At 42.5% G+C, this 22293-nt stretch overlaps 1 protein-coding gene across 1 annotated transcript in view; it reads right to left on the bottom strand.

The window, feature by feature from the left end:
- cttnbp2 (cortactin binding protein 2) overlaps window positions 1-22293 on the bottom strand; it is an 85395-nt gene that overhangs the window by 5086 nt on the left and 58016 nt on the right. Inside the window, 18 exon segments of the mRNA XM_018692362.2 lie at window positions 554-656; window positions 862-913; window positions 1296-1511; window positions 1611-1849; window positions 2840-3018; window positions 3359-3484; window positions 3486-3532; window positions 4628-4804; window positions 5741-5840; window positions 7352-7438; window positions 8267-8346; window positions 11041-11136; window positions 14719-15009; window positions 15665-15782; window positions 17216-17308; window positions 17310-17417; window positions 18757-18910; window positions 21103-21202. Of these exon segments, the coding sequence (XP_018547878.1) occupies window positions 554-656; window positions 862-913; window positions 1296-1511; window positions 1611-1849; window positions 2840-3018; window positions 3359-3484; window positions 3486-3532; window positions 4628-4804; window positions 5741-5840; window positions 7352-7438; window positions 8267-8346; window positions 11041-11136; window positions 14719-15009; window positions 15665-15782; window positions 17216-17308; window positions 17310-17417; window positions 18757-18910; window positions 21103-21202 (2366 nt within the window).

Raw genomic sequence — 22293 nt, 5'->3', positions numbered from 1 at the left:
ATTTTTTGACCGTTTTTGACGACATTATACTATGACATTTTTTGACCATTTTTGACGCCATACTATACTATGACATTTTTTCATGGTTTTGACCTTTTTTGACGACATACTATACTATGACATTTTTTGACCGTTTTTGACGACATACTATACTATGACTTTTTTTCATGGTTTGACCATTTTTGACGACATACTATACTATGACTTTTTTCATGGTTTTTGACCATTTTTGACGACATACTATACTATGACATTTTTTGACGACATACTATACTATGAATTTTTTCATGGTTTTTGACCATTTTTGACGACATACTATACTATGACATTTTTTGACCGTTTTTGACAACATACTATACTATGACATCCTCCACAATGAAATAAGATTTTGGTTGTTTGAAATAGTCAAAAAATAAAAAATCTGTATGTGGTTATCATTGTTGATGTTGTGGCTGCTGTAAATAAATCAATGTAATGTAAGAAGATGTGATCACTGTTCTGAAGATTAAAAGAATGAATCACCCTGTTGTCAACATCGTGTGTGCTGTGTTACCTTGCTGATGTCTGGCTCAGACTTGCTGGAGCACATGGTCTGTAGCTCCCTGATCAGATCTGTCTCGTCATCAGAGAAAACAGACAGACCAACAGGCTCCCCCCTAAAAAACAAAACACAAAACACAAAATCCATCAAATTAAATTCAGTGTTTTATTTTAGTTTTTTAGTGTAGGGACTTGTTACTGAACCAGACTCATAAATGTCATTAGTGAGACAATTCTGCTCTCTGCTGGCTGCTTCAAGTCCTACAACTGTAGTGCCACTAATACTGAATTACAGTGGTAATAAATGGACAAAACCCAAACCTCTGGACTTTCCCATTGGCGATGAAGCTGACATCAGTGCTGGACAGTGACCCTGCAACAAGAAGAATAAATGAAAAGTGTTGTTAAGATGTGTCTGTAAAGGGTCAGTTCACTCAAATCACAAAAAAACACACTTAACTCCTACTGGAATCCGGAATCTGGAATTTAGTTTGTTGTAGTTGCTGCATTGATTCATTACAATTATTTAAAAAATTAACAGCGAAAATGTCCGTCAATCAGGAAAATCCACAGACACAAACAGGTATACACAAACAGGTAACGAGAACGAGAGAGAGAGAGAAGTTTATAAGGTATTAAATGTAACTTTTCCGTGTTAAAATGTCTAAAAACGATGAAACCTGTGTTAAATTAGATCTTTGAGTGTTTATATTATAAAGTAACATGAAATAAAAATACTCAAAGTTCTTACTTACCCTCTCTGAAGGAACCGCCGCAGCTCCAGTTCAAGGCGGGGCTTCCCTTCTTCCGAGGGCTGGTGTTGGATCGTCTCAACTTGCCGCCATCCCGTCCCTTCCTGCCTCCCCCTCCACTTCCGCCGCCGCCACCACTGCTGCCGCTTCCTTTGTAGGAGCCGATGGCCGACAGAGGCAAGGTCCCACCCCGAAACTCCAGCAGGTACCTGTCGATTTCTGAGGAGGATGGAGAGAATAAAAAATACCAATCAATATCAGATTTTTCTGGCGAGTCATGCCTGAGTGTGACATCATCATCATGCGACGCCCACACACCATGTCGAGGCAGAGGGCAGTCCAGGAGAACGGCCTTGTTGACCAGGATGCTGAGAGCGGCTTTCACCACGGCCTGCTGCCCAGCACTCAGCCCGCAGTTGCTAGGAGACGGTCGCTGCGACGACGGTGAGGAGGTAGCGGTGGTATTATTGGAGGAGGAACGCTTGGCTGTTACCCGGGAGATGATGGCTTCTTCCACACGGGGGACGACCACGGCGTTCCAGAGCCGAGCCAACCACCTGAACACACACACCTCGTAGTCAGACTGAGGGTCCATTCAGTTTCTCTGAAGTGTTTGTTTTTGTCACTGACAGGCTCAGATTGTTATTACAGGTGTTTGACAACATTATGGAAAGGATACAGAGACAAAGCTTTTTATTCAAGAGTAAGATCCTTTATGTTTAACAGAAAAACAGCCATACCAGACTCCATTAACAAAAACAGGAATTTTATCGAGCAGAGCGCAGGAGTTGCTGGATTACTGCTGCATCAATCTCTTAGTTTGTTTGTGTTGTTGTGTGACTTAAAGTGTTGACAGAAGTCTTCAGATCCTTTTATTAAGTAAAAAATACCACACAGTAACACAAACAAACCAACCCATCCAGGCAGCAGTTGCCCAACAACTCCCCATGTTCTAGGCGGTAAAATTCCTGTTTTTGTCAATGCAGTCTGGTACTGGCAAATAGCGATATGTCTTTTTAAACAAAAAGCATCCTAATAAAGGCCCATGTTCAAAAACTGCAAATAAAGCCTGAGAGAATGAGATACCATTAACATGTTTAACCTGTATTTATTCTATGCTGACATACAGTTTAATATATTATGAGCTCTTATTCAGGACTATGTGTAAAATCATTTTTGTTTAACCAGAAGTATTGCTATATATCAGTAGCAGACTCCATTGACAAAAACAGCAATTTTATCGAACAGAACACAGGGGTTACTTATTTACTTCTACCTCGATCTGTTTGTTTGTTTGTGTTATTGTATGGTACTTTTACTGCTAGTGAAGATCTGAATACTTCTTCCACACCTGAAAGTACACAACACAAACAAACAAACAGATGGAGGCAGCGGTTTCCCTCTTTGTTCTTCTCTGTAAAATTCCTGTTTTTGTCAATGGAGTCTGGTATGGAAATATAGCCACGTTTCTGTTAAAACAAAAAGGATCTTACTCTGTAATAAATCTGTGGAAATCCTAGTCCACTAACACAAAGACACACACACACCTGACAACTGCCTGTGTGTTGTTCGGAACCACGGGGCAGGACAGGAAGAGCTGTGGGCCGAGCAAAGCCTCATGGGTCCCCAGACGGGACAGACAGGCGTTGAGCTGCTGCCAAACCTGGCTCACCCACAGCACCGACTGCTCCATGACGCCATCCGGTGTCCAAACACCGGTCCCCATCTGGAGGAGAGACGGAGGGCGGGGAGGATTAAATATTTGACCTTTTTTTGCTTTTATCCTGCAGATAAAACAACACTTAACTGAAGATGAGGAGGATTTCCTCGACAGCTGGTTCAATTAAAACTTGTCTGCCTGACAACATAAAACCAAACAAGCTGTTTCCCTCCTATTAGTGTCAATCCTCCATTTCAAACTTACAGCACTCAGATTCAGCCATTTAAAATGACTAAAACAGACGAGGGAACAGGAAGTGCTAACATGCTAACTTACATTCCTGTACCACTTCATTTCATTTACTTACTTGACCTCTTGGATTAAAATCTCTTTACGTCTGACTGACCTTACAGAGCAGCTTCCTGCGGAGGTGCCTTCCCAGCAGGCCGTGCAGCGGCTCCTGGTCCCAGCGAAGCGTCACCCAGCGGAAATGTTGCTGGAGACGGAGCTCCGATCCCTGGAGCCGGGACTTTCGACAATGTGGCGATCAGGAAACTGCCCTCGCAGAAATAATGCGGACCTAAACAATGAATAAAGAGGGAAACAGTGTTAACTAATTTTCAGTTTCTCTGTTAAGTCAACTGTTTATTTGGTCTAGATTTGTGTGTGTGTTTGTTATATTAAAGTTGCATTAACCTAAATAAACCATGGAATAAAATACACTCTGGACTTCGTAATGCCTTTTATATTTTATGTATAGCTCTTTGAGTGCCTTGTTGTTGAAATGTGCAATACAAATAAACCTTGCCTTGCCTTATGTTTTTACCCCACACAAACTGTCCTACTACAGGCCCTATATTATTATTTTTTCATCTCTTTGAAAGCATTACCTTATGTTAAAGTTACAGTAACCTTTCTTACATTATTTTCAGGCTCATTCATAAGTCTCTGACAACATAATGGGAAGGATAGACCTTTTTATGTAAGAGTAAGATGGTTTTTAAGCAGAAACAGCAGCATTTATCACTACCAGACTCCACTGACAAAAACTCTTATTGTACCTCTTGGATATTCTTTCTCACTTTGTTCCAAATTTGAATAAGTTAATATCTCAGTGAAGGATAATTGCAGTTTTTCAATGTCTTTCATGTGACGCACTGACTCCAAACCAATGCCGAATAGTATTATAACACTGGGAAACTAAGATACACATCTTATTAATGTGCCTTAGCCTATCTTCTATTTTCTATGAATTTTTTTGAAAAAAAATCAGCATATTTTCCCTGGAGATTCGAGTGAATGTTGAATAAACAATGGCGGACTTGCGGACGCAACCGTCACTGAAGCTAACGTAGTTTCTCGGGGATTTAAGCCGTTATTTCTCTAATTTTGATCAAATAACCCATGTAAACACATTAACTAAGCGTATAAGGACTGTGATAGTCTGTAGTAGTCGTTGGTTCTGTTTGAATGTGCCGAAATGTGATTGTATGGGACGTTGCTGGTCGGGCGATTTAGCGAAACTAGCTAACATATGCTAACGCTGGTAGTCTCTTGTTGCCACGGCAACGGTAGCTAGTTACGTAGGCTCAAGCTACTTTGTTAATACGGAAACGGCATTTTGTGACCAAGCTGCATGCATATTTCATTAAAGCGAGTCTCGCTGCAGTCGTACCGGTGTTGAGGACCAGCGGTGAAGTCGAGCCCCTGTTGTCCAGACTGTGGCAGAGGTCTCCCAGCAGGCCTGTTAGAGACGAAGCCTTCTCCAGTCCCTCCAGGAGGACCACCACACAGCGGCCGGTGTGACCAGGCAGTACCCCGACCCCCAAACCCACCGCCGGCACCAGGAAACCTGAGCAGAGAGTAGGAGGAGAGAGAGACATGAGCCTACAGAAATGTTTAATTTAAGCTTCAGTTATGTTGTGAAAATATGCCAAATAAATAACCAATTTTCACTTCAAATCTTAGAAAAATCAATCACTACCAGACTCCGTTGCCAAAAACAATAATTTTACCGAGCAGAACCCGGGAGTTGCTGGAATACCGCTGCCTCCATCAGTTAGTTAGTTGGTGTCATTGTGTGACATTCAGTGGTAGAATCGGTATTAAGATCATTTACATAGACCGAGTAAAAGTATCATAGTAACTAACAATTTAACAGACGGAGGCAGCAGTATTGCAGCAGCTCCAGTGTTCTGCTCAGTAAAATCACAGTTTTTGTCAATGGGGTCTGGTTAGATAAAAAGCGATGTTTCTGGTTAATAAAAAGATCTATCTCTGTAGTGATTATATCTATAATGTTGTCAGATACTTATATAACCATCTCAGTTACAAAACCAACTATGAAAAAACGTGTGAAAATAATGGAGTTCCTATAAAACTATAAAAACAGGCTAAATCTTGCTAATCGCTTCACTGAATTTTTTTGTCTAGTGCTGTTTTCACAAACCTTTAAAGGAAAAACAGCTTGAAATTAAATGTAATTATGATAATTAACTGTAAATTAAAGCTCACACTTGGAGTTGTATCAGTATACTGTTTTTTTTTTGCACTCATGTCCCTATTAAATGAGATTATAGGAGCAACTAATCATTATTTTGTTATTATAAGCTACCGATTATTTTCTCCATTAACCGTTTGGTAGAAAACATGTCAGAAAATAGTGAAAATGCAAAGAGAAAAACAGCAAATATTCACAGAATTGAAGCTTAAACAGCTGCTGCTGCTGTGTGAAACCTGTATTTACTGTATTTCTGTAGTTCTTTGTGTGTATGAGTGTTCGTCTTACCACAGCTGATGAACGTCTCCAGCAGCAGCTCTTTGGTCAGGCTCTCCTCCACCTCCACCCTCACCACGTCACAGCCGAGCCCCCCTGCCTCCTGCTTGGACTGGAAGACATAAGACGAGGAGGAAGAGGAAGAGGAGGGAGGGAGATGAGTGAGGAGACAGAGAGGTAAGAAGGGAGCACGTTGTCATGGAAACAAAGGAAATCTACTACTACTATGAGAGAAATGGAGCAGGAGGAGAATTCGAATGAGCAGTGAAGGGCTTTTCCAGGCACATCGCTGCAATCAAAGAGAGTACTGCTGCTGATACGCTCTCCTTTTGTTTCTTACACTGTCAGCTGTCAGTTTATTAGGAACGCCTGCCTGAAACTGATGCAGTCTAACACAGTCCTGCATCAATAAATCCTCCTTTCATGACGGTTAGGATATGTGCGATCATTTTGGAGGCTGCTCTCGGCAGGTGTTCCTATTATTTTGTCCACCGCATTCTAAAACCAACGAAAGCAGGATAAAATCTCTTTGTATAATGTAATATAGGTCAACAGCACCACAAACAGTATTTACTGTTGGTATAATGCATCACATGTGTGTAAAAAGCAACAGATAAAAGGTGGAGGTACACATTACTGGAAAAACAGGAGACATAAACATAAATTCTGTATAATCTCTGACTGAATTCATGCTGCTTTTTAAAACACAATGTCTTTTCAGGGCGGTCAGTGTAAATAAAAACTGTTAAAATATGTGTAAAAGTCTTACATGCATCACAGAAAGAGTCTAGTTGTTTTAAAACACATTGTTTTTTTTTTATTTGTTCATATCATGTTTCTGTGCTGCTGCAAAACCCAACAACGTGTGATGCCTTTACCGTGGAAACACCGCAGTGACTCCAACAGCCTTTTACAAAGAGACGACCACACGTGCTCTGATAGTTACCACTGTGTTGGCTGAATTATAATGCAAGTGAAGCAGGACTGGACCAGCAGCTGACCTGCAGTATGTTGCGTCATGCTGTGGTGATATAATAAAGAGTGGTGAGATGTTTGCATGCGGTTTCTGTTTTGTTGCATCAGACTGTGCAACAGGACCAAATCTAACTTCTCTTTAAAAGGAGGAGTTCTCAACTTTTTCATCTCTCTGGCAGGGCCATGAATAAATTTGCTTTGGAATGACATCCACCTCTGCCTCACCTGATTGGCCGTTTTATCGCTCGGTTCAAAGGCACCAGACTCCATTGACAAAAATGCTAATTTTACCGAGCAGAGCATGAGAGTTGCAGGAATACCGCTGCCACTGTCAGTGAGTTTGTTTGTGTTGTAGTGTGGTACTTTTACTTTACTTACACTGAAAGTCACACAACAACACAAACAAACTTAAAGATTAAGGCAGCAATGGATTAGCAGCACACATGGTCTATGAGGTAAAATTCCTGCTTTTGTCAATGGAGTCTGGTATTAGAAAATCCAACATGAGCCATTTGGAGAAATTTGGAGGAACATTAATAAAACTTTATTGGTAGCTAATAATAACTTCCAATAAATCACAGAGACATGGATTTTCTCTGTAACACTTCGTCATGATCGACTGTGGCTCAGGATCAGTGTTTGACGCACCTTGATGCAGCGAGCAACCAGATTGGCGATGTACTCCTGACAGCTGCCCTCCAGCCCGTGAAAGATGAGGCTGCCATATTGTTCCACCTGAGAGAGAGAGAGACACAGGTGGACAAATAAATTAACCAACTAACAAAAAACAAAAGTGTTAATGATGAAAATAAAGTGATAATGAAAAACTGCAGTGTTTAATATCATAACTTTACTCCAGCTGTGCTCACCTTGACCTTTGACCTTTTGTACTCCTGCTCCGTTTAAAAGTCATCAACTAAATCCATGTGATAATGAACAAATAAATGAGTGAGCAGCTGTATTAAGTGGAGAATGAACTGGTTACTGTTTATGTGAACCCTTAATTATCTTTACTAAACATTATCTTTAACGGGTTTACCAACAGACTGCATGATTAGCTGAGCTCTGGACGACTTTGCTCCAACTTGTGAGGCGCATTTCTCATTATTTGTGACATCTTGCAGATTAAATGCAAAATAGTCGAGTCACTGTGGATTAAAAAATCTTCTTACTGTCAGAAATGTGAATCAGTCATGAAAAGTTGGACTTCAGACATTTACAGGCCCTGCATGCTGTCATTGAAGTTTCTTTTATCCACATATTTTGTGATAATCATAAATTTGTGATGACAAAATCCAGCCTTGGTTTCCCTCTGCTCTTCTTATTTCAGCCAGCAGGGGGCAGTGGAGCTGTTCATTGAGCAGCGAGCTCTCTAATCCTCCCTCTCTCTGTTTCCTTTCATCTGTCTGTCACTTCATCTCTCTCTCCTCGTCTTTCTTTACCGTTCTCTTGCTGCAGTCTTCTGGCTTCCTCCCTATTTTTCAACGCCTTACTCATCTAATCCCTCAATCCCTCGCAGTCCGTTTCCTGTGTGTGTTTGCATGAATGTGTGTGAGATTGTACCAGGCGGACGTAGTTGTGCAGCAGCGGCAGAGGGAAGAGAGACTCCAGAGCCAACTCATCGAGACACGACTCAGACAGACCTGTCAAAAACACACACAGAAAAACACACACGAATAAATCCTCAGATCCGCTCTGCTTTACATGCTCAGTGTCAGCGACCGTCAGGCGCTTTAACACTTCGGTCACATCACAAAGACGAACCTGAAGGTGCCCTTGTGGTTTTAACTGTCCTGTAACTTTAACACCGCAGGTTCAAAGCGCACAAACGTTCAGCACAGTATAGAACATGTTAGCACTTCACTGATATTGCCGATTCATTTCAACAGAACGAGCAGTCAGTGAGTAATAGCTCTTAATGCTTTCTTTCAGTTGAGTAGGATGAACTGCAGCTGTGAGAGGTTTTAATCTGCTGCCGGAGGAAACACAAACACTTATCCCTCCTTAAAGATTCACATCTGAACTGTATTTTTCACATCCTCCTGAAATCTTTGTCATTAAATGCAAATAATGTTTGTTGTGACATTTTTTTCCTGATGCCCGAGGAGTGTTTTGTCCAGATTCCAGTTTGTGCTTTTGAATTTTGGAACCTGGGCCTTATTTTCCCATGTTTTTGGGTGTAAATGATTGATAGGGACAAAAATTGGTGCAGTATTGAGCAAGAACAGTGCCGTTTGTTGACACTGCAGAAAAAGGCGGTTCTGGATCCACTGTACTTGCTCAATACTGCACCGATTGAAAAGATTTTTGTCCCTATCAATCATGTCCACCTTAAAAACACGGGAAAACAAGGCCCAGGTTCAAAAATAAAAAACTCCTGAAACACATCAAACGGCAAAAGTTCTCCATTTTCACAAAGTACAAATGGCAACAGACCAGCAATGTCTCATATGTGTCAAAACATCCTTTGTTTTTTATGTTTTCTAAGACCACACGCCTACAATTGCTTAACAATCGTCATCGTCATCATCATGGGTTGAAGCACATCAACTTGTCAGATTATAGGCTGTAATTTTACCACATTCACTACCCAGTTATGGCACATCCTGGCTACTGTGCTCTCACTACAACCTTCCTATGAATTTTGAGTCACGTATAAGGGGAAATCTGAAGAAAAGAAGAATTGCTAAAGAAGAATCTTTATGGGTATGAGTTACACACGGTTTCTTAATCAAAGTTTTTCTTAGATGACAATTATTTCAGCTGTTTTCTTTTTCTTCCACTGAAACCTGTGAGTGAGAGATGGTCGAACAGGCAGAGGTTGAGAACCAAAGCGCCGGACGTTTCCTGGCTCAGCGCCACCACGGTGACGTTGAGGCGGACGGGCAGGCAGGTCGATACGGGCCTCTGAGTCAGGACTTCACACACACAAACACACAGATACAAGGCTACATACAGATGCGCCCTCGCTCACTTTATGAGACGTCTTCTGAGTGAAAATGGTCAGAGAGAGACGGGGAGAAAATGAGTAAGGCCGAGTCGAAAGGCAGAGAAAATGGATTGATGATTGACTGGAGAGAGGAGGTGGAGAGGGATGGAGAAGCTTGGCTGCTGCTCACCCTGATTTTCATGGTGCCAGACTATTGTTCACTCTTTTTTTCCCTGAGTCACTGAGACAAGAAATACAGTAGATAAAGCAATTCAAGGAATGGAGGCAGCAAAACAGAAGCAGCAGCAGCAGACAGTAAGAAAAATTATTCCAATATCTGCAGACCGAGACTGTCTGCCGCTTCGGGGGCTGCTGCTGTGACTCATTTATAATCATTAACGCTGTTTTCTAAGAAACAGATCTGGTTCTATGTCCCATATTTCTCTGGTCCCAGATATGCCTTTCAAAATAATGTAAAACAAAGATTCAAGTGCCAAGACTACTGAAAACCATCATATCATATGACAGATAAGTCATAAAGATAAAACAGTGTATCGTCAGCGTATTATTATAATCGGGTGTAGAAGCCAAGAGTGGTCGTGGTTGCAGTGATTTGGTTCAGTTTGCTAACGGATTACTGCTTCCCCTGGTGGGAAAGACTGTTGTCCAATCAGAGTTGTGTAGGCCAGATTAAAAACGGAACGCCATTTTTATTTTAAGCCATTTTAAGTTTTTTCTGTTGCTACATAGCCAGCATTAGCATAAAGAGCTGTTTATGTAACAGTCTAGAAAAGACGTTGCAAGCTCACCATCAAATTTCATTTACTTGCAAAAAGCTGTCTCCAGAGGTCACTTCTTTTCTTCTACTGTAGTTAGCATGCTAACCAGCTAGCCCTCAGCCAGTCTCGTCACTTTCCGATAGCAACTCATAGTAACATCCAGGCGGTCCTGGAGAAGCAGCACTGCTCAGATGGCGTAGTCTAACATCTTGTATTGTACCACCGCCTGTTCTCAGCAAGAAACCATGTTTAGCAGCAAAGAAAACTTAGAAATAGACCCTTTAAATCAGCTCAAAAACTGCAGACCAAGGACAGACCTGCTCCATGTCACACGAGTGGTGCTATAGTCTGTAGTTTGAACCATGACAATGATGTATTGATTCAGTTTTATTAAGTTAAAATACTCCTCCTGTAGAAACATCCTGGCTTGAATCTTCCCCTCATGCAGCGTGGCTCAGTAGGCAGATTCTGCCCACGCTACAAATGCATCCAAACTGATTTGTAAGGCCCTTTCATCCACCAAATGGCATTTGCTATCAGCGATGGTGGCTCTGATTCTGGTTTTGGCTCAGTGCTGCTGAATGAACACACACTCTCCGGCTGCCAGTTTGTTTTGTTTTTTTTCTTACCTTTGAGGCGGATGGTGATGCACTGGCTGAGAGGCTTTCTGACCAGGTCCCAGGGGGATAAAGGCAGCTCCTGACCTGGCAACCACTCGGTATCTCCTGGAAAGAGCAAAGAAAGAGACAAGAGACACGTTAGGGTAGTTAAGACTCGGTTACACCTAAGTATACACACACTTGCTGCACATAAGAGTCAATCTGAAACTGACTTTTTTGTGATCTTTACATGTCTATTTCTGCTGGAGCTGCATCCAAGTATTTTTGGATTAAATGCTATAAAGATAGATTTTTATCCACCCAAAAAAATTATGTGCATGATGCAATATATGAGGCAGAAGAAACAACATGACTGCTTCTCTCCCAGGATCTAATTAGAGCAAATACACATCACATTAGGACATGATGATATACTGTAGGAGTTGTTGTACTACTGAAGCAATTACCATATAAAAAAGGTCTCTGAAAGTAGAGCAGGTCCTTTCTGCAATGAAACACCTACAACAATAAACCTACTGATTCTGCAGTGTGATCATTTCAACTCTCTTTAGTCATAGGGTACAGTTTTCCTGCCTTCCCACAAGCACTTGAACACACAAAAGGCTAAACAGCCTCTTTCAATGCATTGCTGTGCAACAACAACTCTGACGTAACAAAACATGTAGTTTACAGTCCATCAACAGCAGGTATCAAGTCTTTGTTTGGTGCAACTCTACAACTCTGAGGTCTAAAGTCTTCAAAATCACGATAACTGGAAGAAACCATCGTAGCTTGGGCTACATCGCTCGACAATGACTTGGCAACAACACACCATCAATGGGAACCTACGTGGTAGTTCTGGGCTGATGCTGGTGCCGGTTCGGATTTGGTTCAACTTGCAAACCTTCCTGTCTTTTCTATGATCCAAAGAGCCAACATAGAGCCATGTCATTACGTTGCTCCTGGCTTTATGAGCCATCCAAACATTCTGATGCTGATTTTGCAGCCACAAAGTTATAGTTGGTCTTGTTGGCTTCCAAGATCCTGCAGTTAAGCTTTTGTTGGTTCTAGACCAACAAGGTGTTGGGTGCTGCTCTTGAACCAGTTTCCCTGGCTGAGAGATGGTTCTTTGGCTGTCGAAGCGTAAAGAACTGGTTCGAATTGGTCCTCAAACTGTCCCGGTGGAAAAGGGCCAACAGAGGTCTCAACACTTATATTATTATAAGGATATTTTGTTTAGAGTTTCCTGAACAGAAGGTCAGAACTAATGACAGAGCGATGCTGAACAAAACAGTTTCATTTATTTTCATCAGAAACAAAAACGCTTCCTGTCTGACGCTACGATCGTTGTATCCTGTAACCTTAGATCAGAGCAGCAATTCAAAGGATTTTATGTTAATCTGACTGTTTGAAGGAAGGACGCCAGTAAAATTTCAAACTAAAAAAGTAGAGCTTCAAGCTTTGTTCGGGTTTGTCCTGCAGACAGTAACAGGGGAAATAAAAGAGGCCTTTTGGCAGTTCAACTGAGGCTGACAGTCCAGCTGGAGGCTCAAAGACAGATGACTTAAACCAGCAGTTTTTAAGGGTGGGTGGGGGGGGCTCTGCACTCTACAGTTCAGTAAGGTAAAGTAAAACTTCCAGGAGTTTGGGCTTAATTCCCAGGTGCTGACATACAGCTTTTGTAGAAGTCCACTTTTTTTTTTACTGCAAACTTGCCAAACTATTGCTGCACTTTTGTTTCATCCCCCACGAGAAACAGTTAAGGAGAATAGTTGAGTAGTTGAGTTTTTTTCTCCTCACTAATTGGACATCCAGCTTTATGAAAAATGAACTTTTATCTTCACAACTAATGCAAATGCAACACAGGAGCAGGAAATTAAAAGAGTGGAGTACAGAAGAACCAGCCATGCAGAAACTATAAAATGGCAGAAAATAATGAAAAAAAAAATGCATATCACCAACTCCTGGAGCTCAAAGTGACATCTTCAAATTGCTTGTTTTTGTTTGACCAACAGCCCAGAACCCAAAGATATTCAATTCATTTACAATAATATAAAACAGGGAAAGGAAATACTCAAACTGAGAAGCTGAAAACAGAGAAAATTTAGCATTTTTACCTGATAAATGATCCAAAAAAACTAATCCATTAACTGTCATGCTGATCCTTTATTAATATTATCTTTCATTGTGTGGTTTGTGGCTCCAAATAACTTATTATTTTCTTTAGCAATTAATCTGCTAAATCATTTTCTTGATAAACTCATATCATTTGGGTTTGGGTCTAAAAACTCAGAGAAAATACTGAAACGATTATCTAATTATCAGAACTGTTGCCAATTAATTTTCTGTCTATCTCACTTAGAATTTATTGACTTATCTTTTCACTCCTATTATGTTTTACCACCTTCACCTTATCCAGAAAGCTCCAATAAAACATTTTTTTACTCCTTGTGACCGACGTTACTGGTAAAATAAAGTTACATATCAAAATAGTTTCTTAATTTTTCACCAGTTGAATAATTAATTAGTTCACTAGCTCTAGATGAGACATGTAAGAACGAGTGCTGTGAAAAGGCTGCCATCAAAAAGACAAAACGCACACAGGGAAATAAGAAATATATGCAGACACACTGAGGCAAATGAGACACAACAAATGCAGACACAAAGCCAGACACCAAACAGTGTCTGCAGTTTGATCCCGGCTGACACACGGGACATTTTCTCCTAAATTGGCATCTTCCTCCTCTTCGTCCCTCCGTCCCTCCCCCTCACACCAATCTCATCCATTATGCATTCCTCCTCTGCTACAGCTCGCTTTCATCGTCATCCCCACAACACACACAGACACACAAACACAACAGACTCCCTCCTTGTTGCGTGTGAAGACAGTGGCAGTGCGAGAGACAGTAAACGTGTGATACCGAGACGAAAGCAGAGAGAGGAGGCGAGCAGTCCTTCGCCATCTGAGGCGGAGGACATCGATTTCTTTTTGTTTTTTTTATCAGTCTGGGACTCTGCACACATATATACTGTACACACACACATGTAACTCTAACCCTAAACCAGCAACACACACATGTTCCAACACATTAATTATTCAACAAATTCAAAGACGAAGAAGAAGAGTATCATGTGTGTGATGCTCAGAGAAACAAACACCCATGGATGGATCACTGAACTCAGAGGCCCCAAACACAATCAATACAACTGTACAGCAAACTGAGATTATTCTGTAAAGACTTGGGTCTTTAGATTAATTTTTTAGTGCTGCAAACAACACAAACAAAAAGTCTTTTAACCTCCGCTGTTCAAAGATGGAGTCCTGACTCCATATCACTGAGGTAAAAGAGAAAATACATCCTTTATTGGATTTGGAGGAGCTGACCCTGAGTGGTGAAACGGCCTTCGAGAGAAAAAGACGAAGTAAAAAATCATCTTAGTGAAGATGTGATCGTGTGGAGGCTCAGTTCACTTCACAGACAACTGAAATATTGAACTGTACTGCCGTGAAATATTGAGCTACATCATCTTCACCCAAAGAATCAAGAGTTGGTTTGTTGTTCTCATTCTGCTACAGTTTTTTATGTTTCTTCAAACCAATCTGAAACACTTTTCTGTTTGCTGTGAGAGGAACAAGAAGGAAGGATGGAAGAAAAAAGGTGAGGCAGAAGAAGAGGAGAGGGGGTAATTAAAAAAGGTCATCCTCACCGATAAGAATGGAGGCGATACTGGCAGGACCGAGGCCTAATGGGGGGCGCTGCGCCTCCTCTCTCACTGTCTGGGAGTCTCCGCAGAGGATCTGGAGGTGGGAGGTGAAGGCGTGGCTGAGGGCGGAGCCCAGCTGAGCCCAGCGCATCGACCGGTCCACCGACACTCTGCACAGCAGCAACTGGCTGCCGGCGCCTCCTTTCGCCTCCTCCTCCAGGGCCTCCACGGGACACATAGACCCTGCTCCTCCTCCGCCTGAGCACTGGAGACGAACCAGGACCCGGTACGAGTCTGGAGGAGAGGACAAAAGAAAGAAAAGGTCTTCAGTAGCATGAAATGGAGTCATGACATGAGTAGGAATAAGAATAAGATCCTTTTCGCTTAAGCAGAAACATCACTATATTTCTATACCAGACTCCATTGACAAAAAGTGGAATTTTACAGAGCAGAACACAGGAGCTGCTGGAATACTGCTGCCTTAGTCAGTTAGTATGTTTGTGTTATTGCGTGACTTTCAGTGGTGGAAGAAGTGTTTACATAAGATAAAGTACCACACAACAACACAAACAAACTAACAGACTGAGGCAGCAGTCGACCAGCAGCTCCTGTGTTAAATTTCTGATTTTGTCAGTGGAGTCTGGTATAGAAATATAGCAATGTTTCTGGTTAAACAAAACAAAACAAAAAAGGATCTTACTCTTTCATAAAAGCTCTATCTCTGTAGGAATCCTATCCATAATATTGTAAGACACTTTATATCGGGAATATTGTCAGTATGTGGACGTCCATCTTGTTTTTCTGCAACCTGTCTGATCGTCATCAGCAATAGTGATTAAAATTATACTGTAACCAGTAAGAATGAGACCCACAAATATAGAATAAAATACTCAGGTTGTGCAAACACAAACACACAGACAGACACACACTCACACAGGAGGCCACTCACAGAGGTTTTCAAGTAGATCTTTGCAGTCATCGGTCGCCACGTCATGAATGGTGCGATTACACTTATCTCTCCTCTCGATGTCCTGCTCACTGTGGCTGCACAGCACCTCCAGACACTCCTACACAGACACAGACAGATTACAAACAGAGGACATGAGAACAAGACAAGAAAATCCTGCAGTTACTTGTCACGTGAGAATAAACAGCGCTTGTATGAACTTAACAAAAAGGCCGTGTGACCACATGACACGACTGTTTCTGTTAGGAAAGCATGTATCAATAAATGGCCCTCATTTATATTCCAGTCAGACGCTCAGTCTAGTCTAGCCCGGTGTCTCCTGCATTCGTTTAAGCAGAGCGGGACGTTCCAGCCAGCAAGGTCAGCCGTCCCATTAGCCTGCCACTGTGGAGACTGATGGCGAGGCCGGACATTAGCGGAAGATGTAGTGGACCGAGTATGAGCTGAAGTGTCGGCAGAGAGTCGGCGTGACGCACATAAATACTCAGAATGATGGAAGCATTTTAGCATTAGAGAGCAGGCTGCAGAATAGCAGCAGATTAATAGTGAAAGCAGGAGGTTGAGTTAATGTGGAGGTGAAAGATACCACCCTGTTTTTTAGGGACTACAGAGGGACACTCAACCATGATACATTATCACTATTGCTAACCTGTTACACCTAATATTAGCCTGTATATGCAGGGTTTACTGCCACAAGTGGAGGCAACAAGGTTGGCAACACTGGTTTCTGTTGTCAGCTGTGATAATCTCAGCTCAGCTCTGCCGTCAGGTGAGTTCTACCTGCTGAGAGCTGCAGGAACACACACATCTAAAGCAGGAAATACTGGTATTATGGCGAGTTAAAAGCCCGGCAGGAGAGACATAACTTTCATAACTGAGCTATGAACAAGATGCCAAGTTTATGTCTGCAGTGTTTTATGGGAAAATTATTGTCGCCACTGCAGTCTTAAGAAGTTGCAATTACACTCCTCTGCTTTTAATCTGAAACAACAGGGAAGGAAGTGGAGACAGTGATACCCGGGTGAGGCGAGACAGAGAGGAAAGAGAGAGAGAAAAGTTGATTTAATGAGCTGAGATTAAGTTAGATTTATAATAACAATCCTGATCCTCACTCCTCTGAGACAAACACATCCTGTACAGTTTTAATTCCCCTGATTCTCTCAAATCGTCGTACTGGACACCCACATCTGAGTCGACTGACAAGGTACAGCCCTACCGCCGACCGGTGCTAGAGCCGATAAATACCCGTGAGTCATTTGACCCAGGAATGAATGTCAACTGTATCTTTTTCCACTGAGGATAAAACCCAGATGTTAGTGGTTAGAGGGTTTTTTGTCCACTGTTAAAGGGGTTTTACACGTCCAGCAGCCAGGGACCAAACATTAGCATTCATTTAGAGTTAGGTTTCTGTACATCAGTCAGTTTATCTGAGCTTAAACCACACAGTAAACGTGCCCTCAAGCCAAAACAATCAGCTAAAAGAGGCTGAAATGTTCTACAACTGGTTATGAATTTGATTCGTTTCATTCTCACCTTGAGGCCCAGGGCGGCAGCCATGTGTGCAGCCGTCCAGCCGTCACTGTTGGCCTGGTTCAGCAGGGCAGCGGGCAGCGCCAGGGTGCCCGAGGGGCCGGGGGTCCAAAGTGGGGTCACCCTGGGGCGGGTGGCAGAGGAGGAGACGCAGCGTGTCCACGTGTCCTGAACGCACCGCTGCGTGGAGAGGCGTGCAGCCATCCTGCAGAGATAAAGTCTGAAGTTTACTCTTTTCAAATGGACTTAATTGATCTTCATCAGGTCTGTGGGGTGTTATTTCGATAAATTCCAAGACAACAAATAACAACTGTAACGAATGGGCCCCAGTTCAGAACTCCTCCTCCTCCTCCGTGTTAAATCATTACGTTTGACCCAACACAACAGCCAACATTTTCTGGTGTCTAAAAATACCCCGTGCTGCTGGAGAGGTTGGACATGCTATGGAGACTCTGGCAGCTCTCGGGCTCAGCAGGGAAGCCGGAGCTAAATGTAGAACAAAGCAGGTAACTAAATATAGGGGCTCGTCGCATGCTGCCACGGCAACTAACAGGTCCCCTATGGTTGCCATGGAGACCCAGGAAGCCCATACATCGACGAGCTCACACCAATCAGACCAATAACCCCCCCCCCGGAAGAGTGTGAATGAATGAGTGAGAAACTACAGGGTAAACGAGGAAACAAGGGGATGATATAATAATATTTACTCAGAGAGTACTCTCATAAAATGGATTTAAATACTCAAGATGGTTGTCACAAATGTCTGACAACATCATGGATAGGATTCCTACACAGATAGATGTTCTTATTTAAGAGTAAAATCCTTTTTCTTTAACCCGAAAAACAGCCATACCAGACTCCATTAACAAAAACAGGAATTTTACCCAGTGGAAGGTGGGAGTTGCTAATCTACTGCTGCCTCAATCTGTTAGTTTGTTTGTGTTACTGTGTGACTTTCAGTGGTGGAGGAAGTATTCACATCCTTTTCTCAAGTAGAAGTACCACACAATATAATAAAACAGATCAAGGCAGCATTTGACTAGCAACTGTTGTGTTCTGCAAGGTAAAATCCCTGTTTTTTTCAGGGGAGTCTGGTATCGATATTTAGCAATGTTTCCCATTAAAGAAGAATAGTCATTTACAGCCAAATACATGGGGAAAAAGTCCAGGTTAAAAAATTAGCTATCCTCAACTCTGTCACCTGGAATTTATTGATTTAACATAAAAACTAAAAAGGTCAATATTGTCAAACTTCTGGGCTGTGACATACAGAGATCATGTATGGTGCTGTATTTTGGTAATGTGACAGGAGATACTGTGAAAATCTTATTAGCAACCTGTAAAAAACACAAGAGGAATGGATGAAAACTGTGAATGAAATATATGTTATGGAACATCTGACTCATAGGATTATAACAAAAGAGGAACAGGGTCTTTTTGCTGTTGTTGTTTTGTGTCTTTGTATTCTTTAACAATAAAAATAGGAAGTATATTTTAATTTTCCGGTGTTTAAATCTCTTGCCAGGTGCTGTAGATGCTCTTACCGAGGTGGTGCGCGAGCGATCGGCTCCGGCGCTCAGCAGGACCCGGACACAGTCCAATCGTCCTGCCTCACAGGCCAGAAAGAGGGGGGTCTGTCCCCCCTCTGACGCCGCCACATCCACAGCAGCTCCTGCAGCCAGCAGCGCCTCCACACAGCTGGAGGGAGGAAGGAGCACGGGTTAGATAAGGTATCTCCATACAAACACAGAATGTGCGTCTTATTATTTGTCATGGATACGTGTCTTTTTATTTGCTGAATTTAAAGACAGTGCTCTTTTCACGTACTTGATGTGTCACGTGTTTTATGCACACACCTGTACTCTACATGTAAATATGCGTGACTAGAGACAAAGAAATGAGGGCAAGGAGTAAACATATACACACATTAAAGTTCAGAGTATGAGCACCACCTGTTCAGAGACAAGGGAAGACATCAATCAGCCCTGCACCGGTGGAAACAGAGAGCGAGTGCAGCCCGGATCATCTGAGGAAAACTGATCCCGTCTGCTAACACGACCACTGAGTCACGACCACGAAAAACCAGTTAACCCCATAAAATAACCTCTCAGTGTCAGCGTGTGTGCGAATGTGCACATGCCTTTTGGATATCCCCACTCTATAAATAACACTGTGATCAGATATTACAACACTGCACATTCCCCAGCTGGTCCTGGGCATCGTGTTTTTTGGCACTCGCGGCCACTGCGGTTGACAGAGCCTCTCTGGCTGCGAGCTTGGGATTCATCCCCGCCGATGCATCAGGATCAATACGACTGATCAGAACTGACAAGTGCGTGTGTGTAGTGTACGAGCAGATGTTTCCCTCGTTGTTAATAATTAATGGAGCAAGCTTGGGTGATGTTCGAGGAGGAGAAACTACCAATCAGCAGAAATGAAAGGGGCTGCAGCGGGTTTTATTTTAGCCGCGAGGGGGGAAATCACCTCATGAAGACAGCGTTGTACTGTCAGTTTAAACCGACGTGGTGACTGTGCTGAGCAGACGTGCTGGCATTGCTTTTGGCACCGATGCCCAGCGTGGTTACCGGCAGCGGTCGTGTTTCACACGTGGGAGGTTCCAGCTGTGCTCGCCTCGTGGCAAAATGTGTGCGATGAGTCATCAATTGGAAACACAATACGAGCCAATACACTAAGATACACTAAAAGAGAAGAGGTCACGTCCTGAAAAGGACTCTTAGACATCAGATAACAGTTTAATTATATCAACTTTGACCTTTTCTGACATTTCACAGGTTTCATAATCAGCTAAGTGATACAACTGTGGTCTAAATGGACAAGTTTTGATTAAAGTTAAGGTTAGAGTTGGGCAGTTGGTAGGTGACCTTGTTTTTAGTGACGCCAGTGGCCAATAACTGAACTGCAGTCAGTATTTTTCAGGCATTTGCCTTCCAGAAGTATTCTGGACATCAACCAAAACAGGGGTGTGATGCTCTAACTAGGAAAGAAATTCAACCCTGCATGGTGCTTGGATTGTGCCGATTTAAGGACTACCAAGAGAAGGAGAAGACTGACGTTCCGTCACTGCAAGACTGAGTGGAGTTTTGATGGGATTTATTGCGACTGCAGACGGACAGAAGTTCAGAGGCAACGAAACCACGAGTTCATGGAGGGTCAATTCCGTAGTTGGGGCTATTTTGTCACCTGACGGCACCGTAGACTCTCCAACATGGTCAGATACAGTTGCAATCTGCGTTTTCACCACTAGATGTCACTAGATCCTACACACTGCTCCTTTAAGTTACACTGTTGTTATAGATCAATATATTTTAAACAGTATTTGACTCTCCAGCCCTGAGACAGCACTAAATCAAAGTGCAGCCTGAGACTATAGTTTGACTAACACTGTATTTTTTTGAAACAGGATTTATAAAGCCTTATATCTGATCAGCTGATGTTGACCCTTGTTTTCCAGAGTCAAACCCCTGTTTGGCCAGGATGAAACTTCTTTGTTTTTGAGTTTATGTGGAGTTTTAGCTGAGAGATGGTCATTTGTTGACGTTAGCAGACTCCATTTCTAAGCTAACGTTAGCTAGTGTTGCAGTGGCGCTGTAGGGAAACAGAAGAGGGAGGGAGCATCAATGTCACATCATTTAGATTTTGTCCCAAGTCTGCTGCATAGAAATCAATCCACAGACTGTTGTAGGCAACTGAGGAAGTCTGGGAAGGTTACAACCATTCACACAAACATATTCTCACATATGCTACCTTAAAGGTTACAATAAGCCTTCAGGGAATGACTGTAAATCAATACAATGCTATCAAAAGTGTGTGTGTGTGTGTGTGTGTGTGTGTCTGGCAGGTCAGGATGGGGGAGACCTGTATGAGCTCACCCGCTGTGGCCGTGGGCGGCAGCAAAGTGTAAAGACGTGAATCCATTTTCGTCCAAAACGTCAGCAGGCGATCCCGAAAACAGCAGCAGCTTCACACACTCTGACGGAGGGAGACGACAGGAGGAAGAGGAAGACGTTACACGCCGTGAAACGTGAATGAACGAAGATCAGTTACAGTTAGAATACAATCATTATAGTCTACAACTTCTCAGAGTAAATGACAACAAACATACACTGTACATAGTTGCCATGGATATATGGATTTTCTCATCTTTCATTAAACATGATACAGTAGCTGCCTTTTTCTGTCCAATACTCTGAAACAAACACACACCTACCGATGCTGTAATTGCCTTAGCCTCTTCCCTACTACATTTCCCATGAGTCTCAGCTGCAGAAGTGGTCTTTTATCAAATTTCATCCTCCACTATGACTGCAGAGTGCCCCATTTATCTTAGAATATGGACAGAAAATACCATTACAGTGCTCCAGCTTTTTAGAAAGACTACAGCCAGTGGAAACCAGAAGTGGGAACGAGAAACAAGCTTCGACTCCCGACAAAAAAAAAAATTCACATATTCTGTGTGTGGTTTAAATGTTTTAACATATATCTGCTGGTTTTGTGTTTGTGAACAGAAACAGTGAAGGAAGAGAGGTCAGCGTGGCTCAAACGATCAGATCAGATGAGAGGAAAAACTCAGGGGAAAAGTGAAGGACTAATGGGAGGAGGATGAAGGTCTGAATGTGTGTGTCCTCTGTGTGTTGACACACCTATAAGCTCAGTCCAGCCGTCCTTCAGCTGCATTAGTCGTGCTCATGCATCAACGCTCCTCAACTGACAATGTTAACTGAACATCTCAGCAGGGAAACACACCCTGATAGACCTGTGTGTGTGTCCACATGCATTAATTATTATGTGTGTGTGTGTGTGTGTGTTTGTGAGAGGTTACAGCCCTGACATGACAGTCCATCTCATTTAATGGCAGCCAAACATAATGGGATCAGCCGCAGCTCATGCAATTACAGCACATGTAGAGCGTTTATCAGCACCAGGTCTTTGTCCTCTCGCTTCATCTTCGTACAGCAGCAAAACGCATGTGTGGTCGCATGCAAAAGTTTGGGCAACGATCCCTGAAGCAAAGACACACTAAATTTTTACCAAGCAGAAACACAGGAGCTGCTGGAATACTG

This window comes from Lates calcarifer, linkage group LG10 (genome assembly GCF_001640805.2).
Source record: "Lates calcarifer isolate ASB-BC8 linkage group LG10, TLL_Latcal_v3, whole genome shotgun sequence".
NCBI classification, from domain to species: domain Eukaryota; kingdom Metazoa; phylum Chordata; class Actinopteri; family Centropomidae; genus Lates; species Lates calcarifer.
This window is presented reverse-complemented; position numbering and strand designations above follow the sequence as displayed.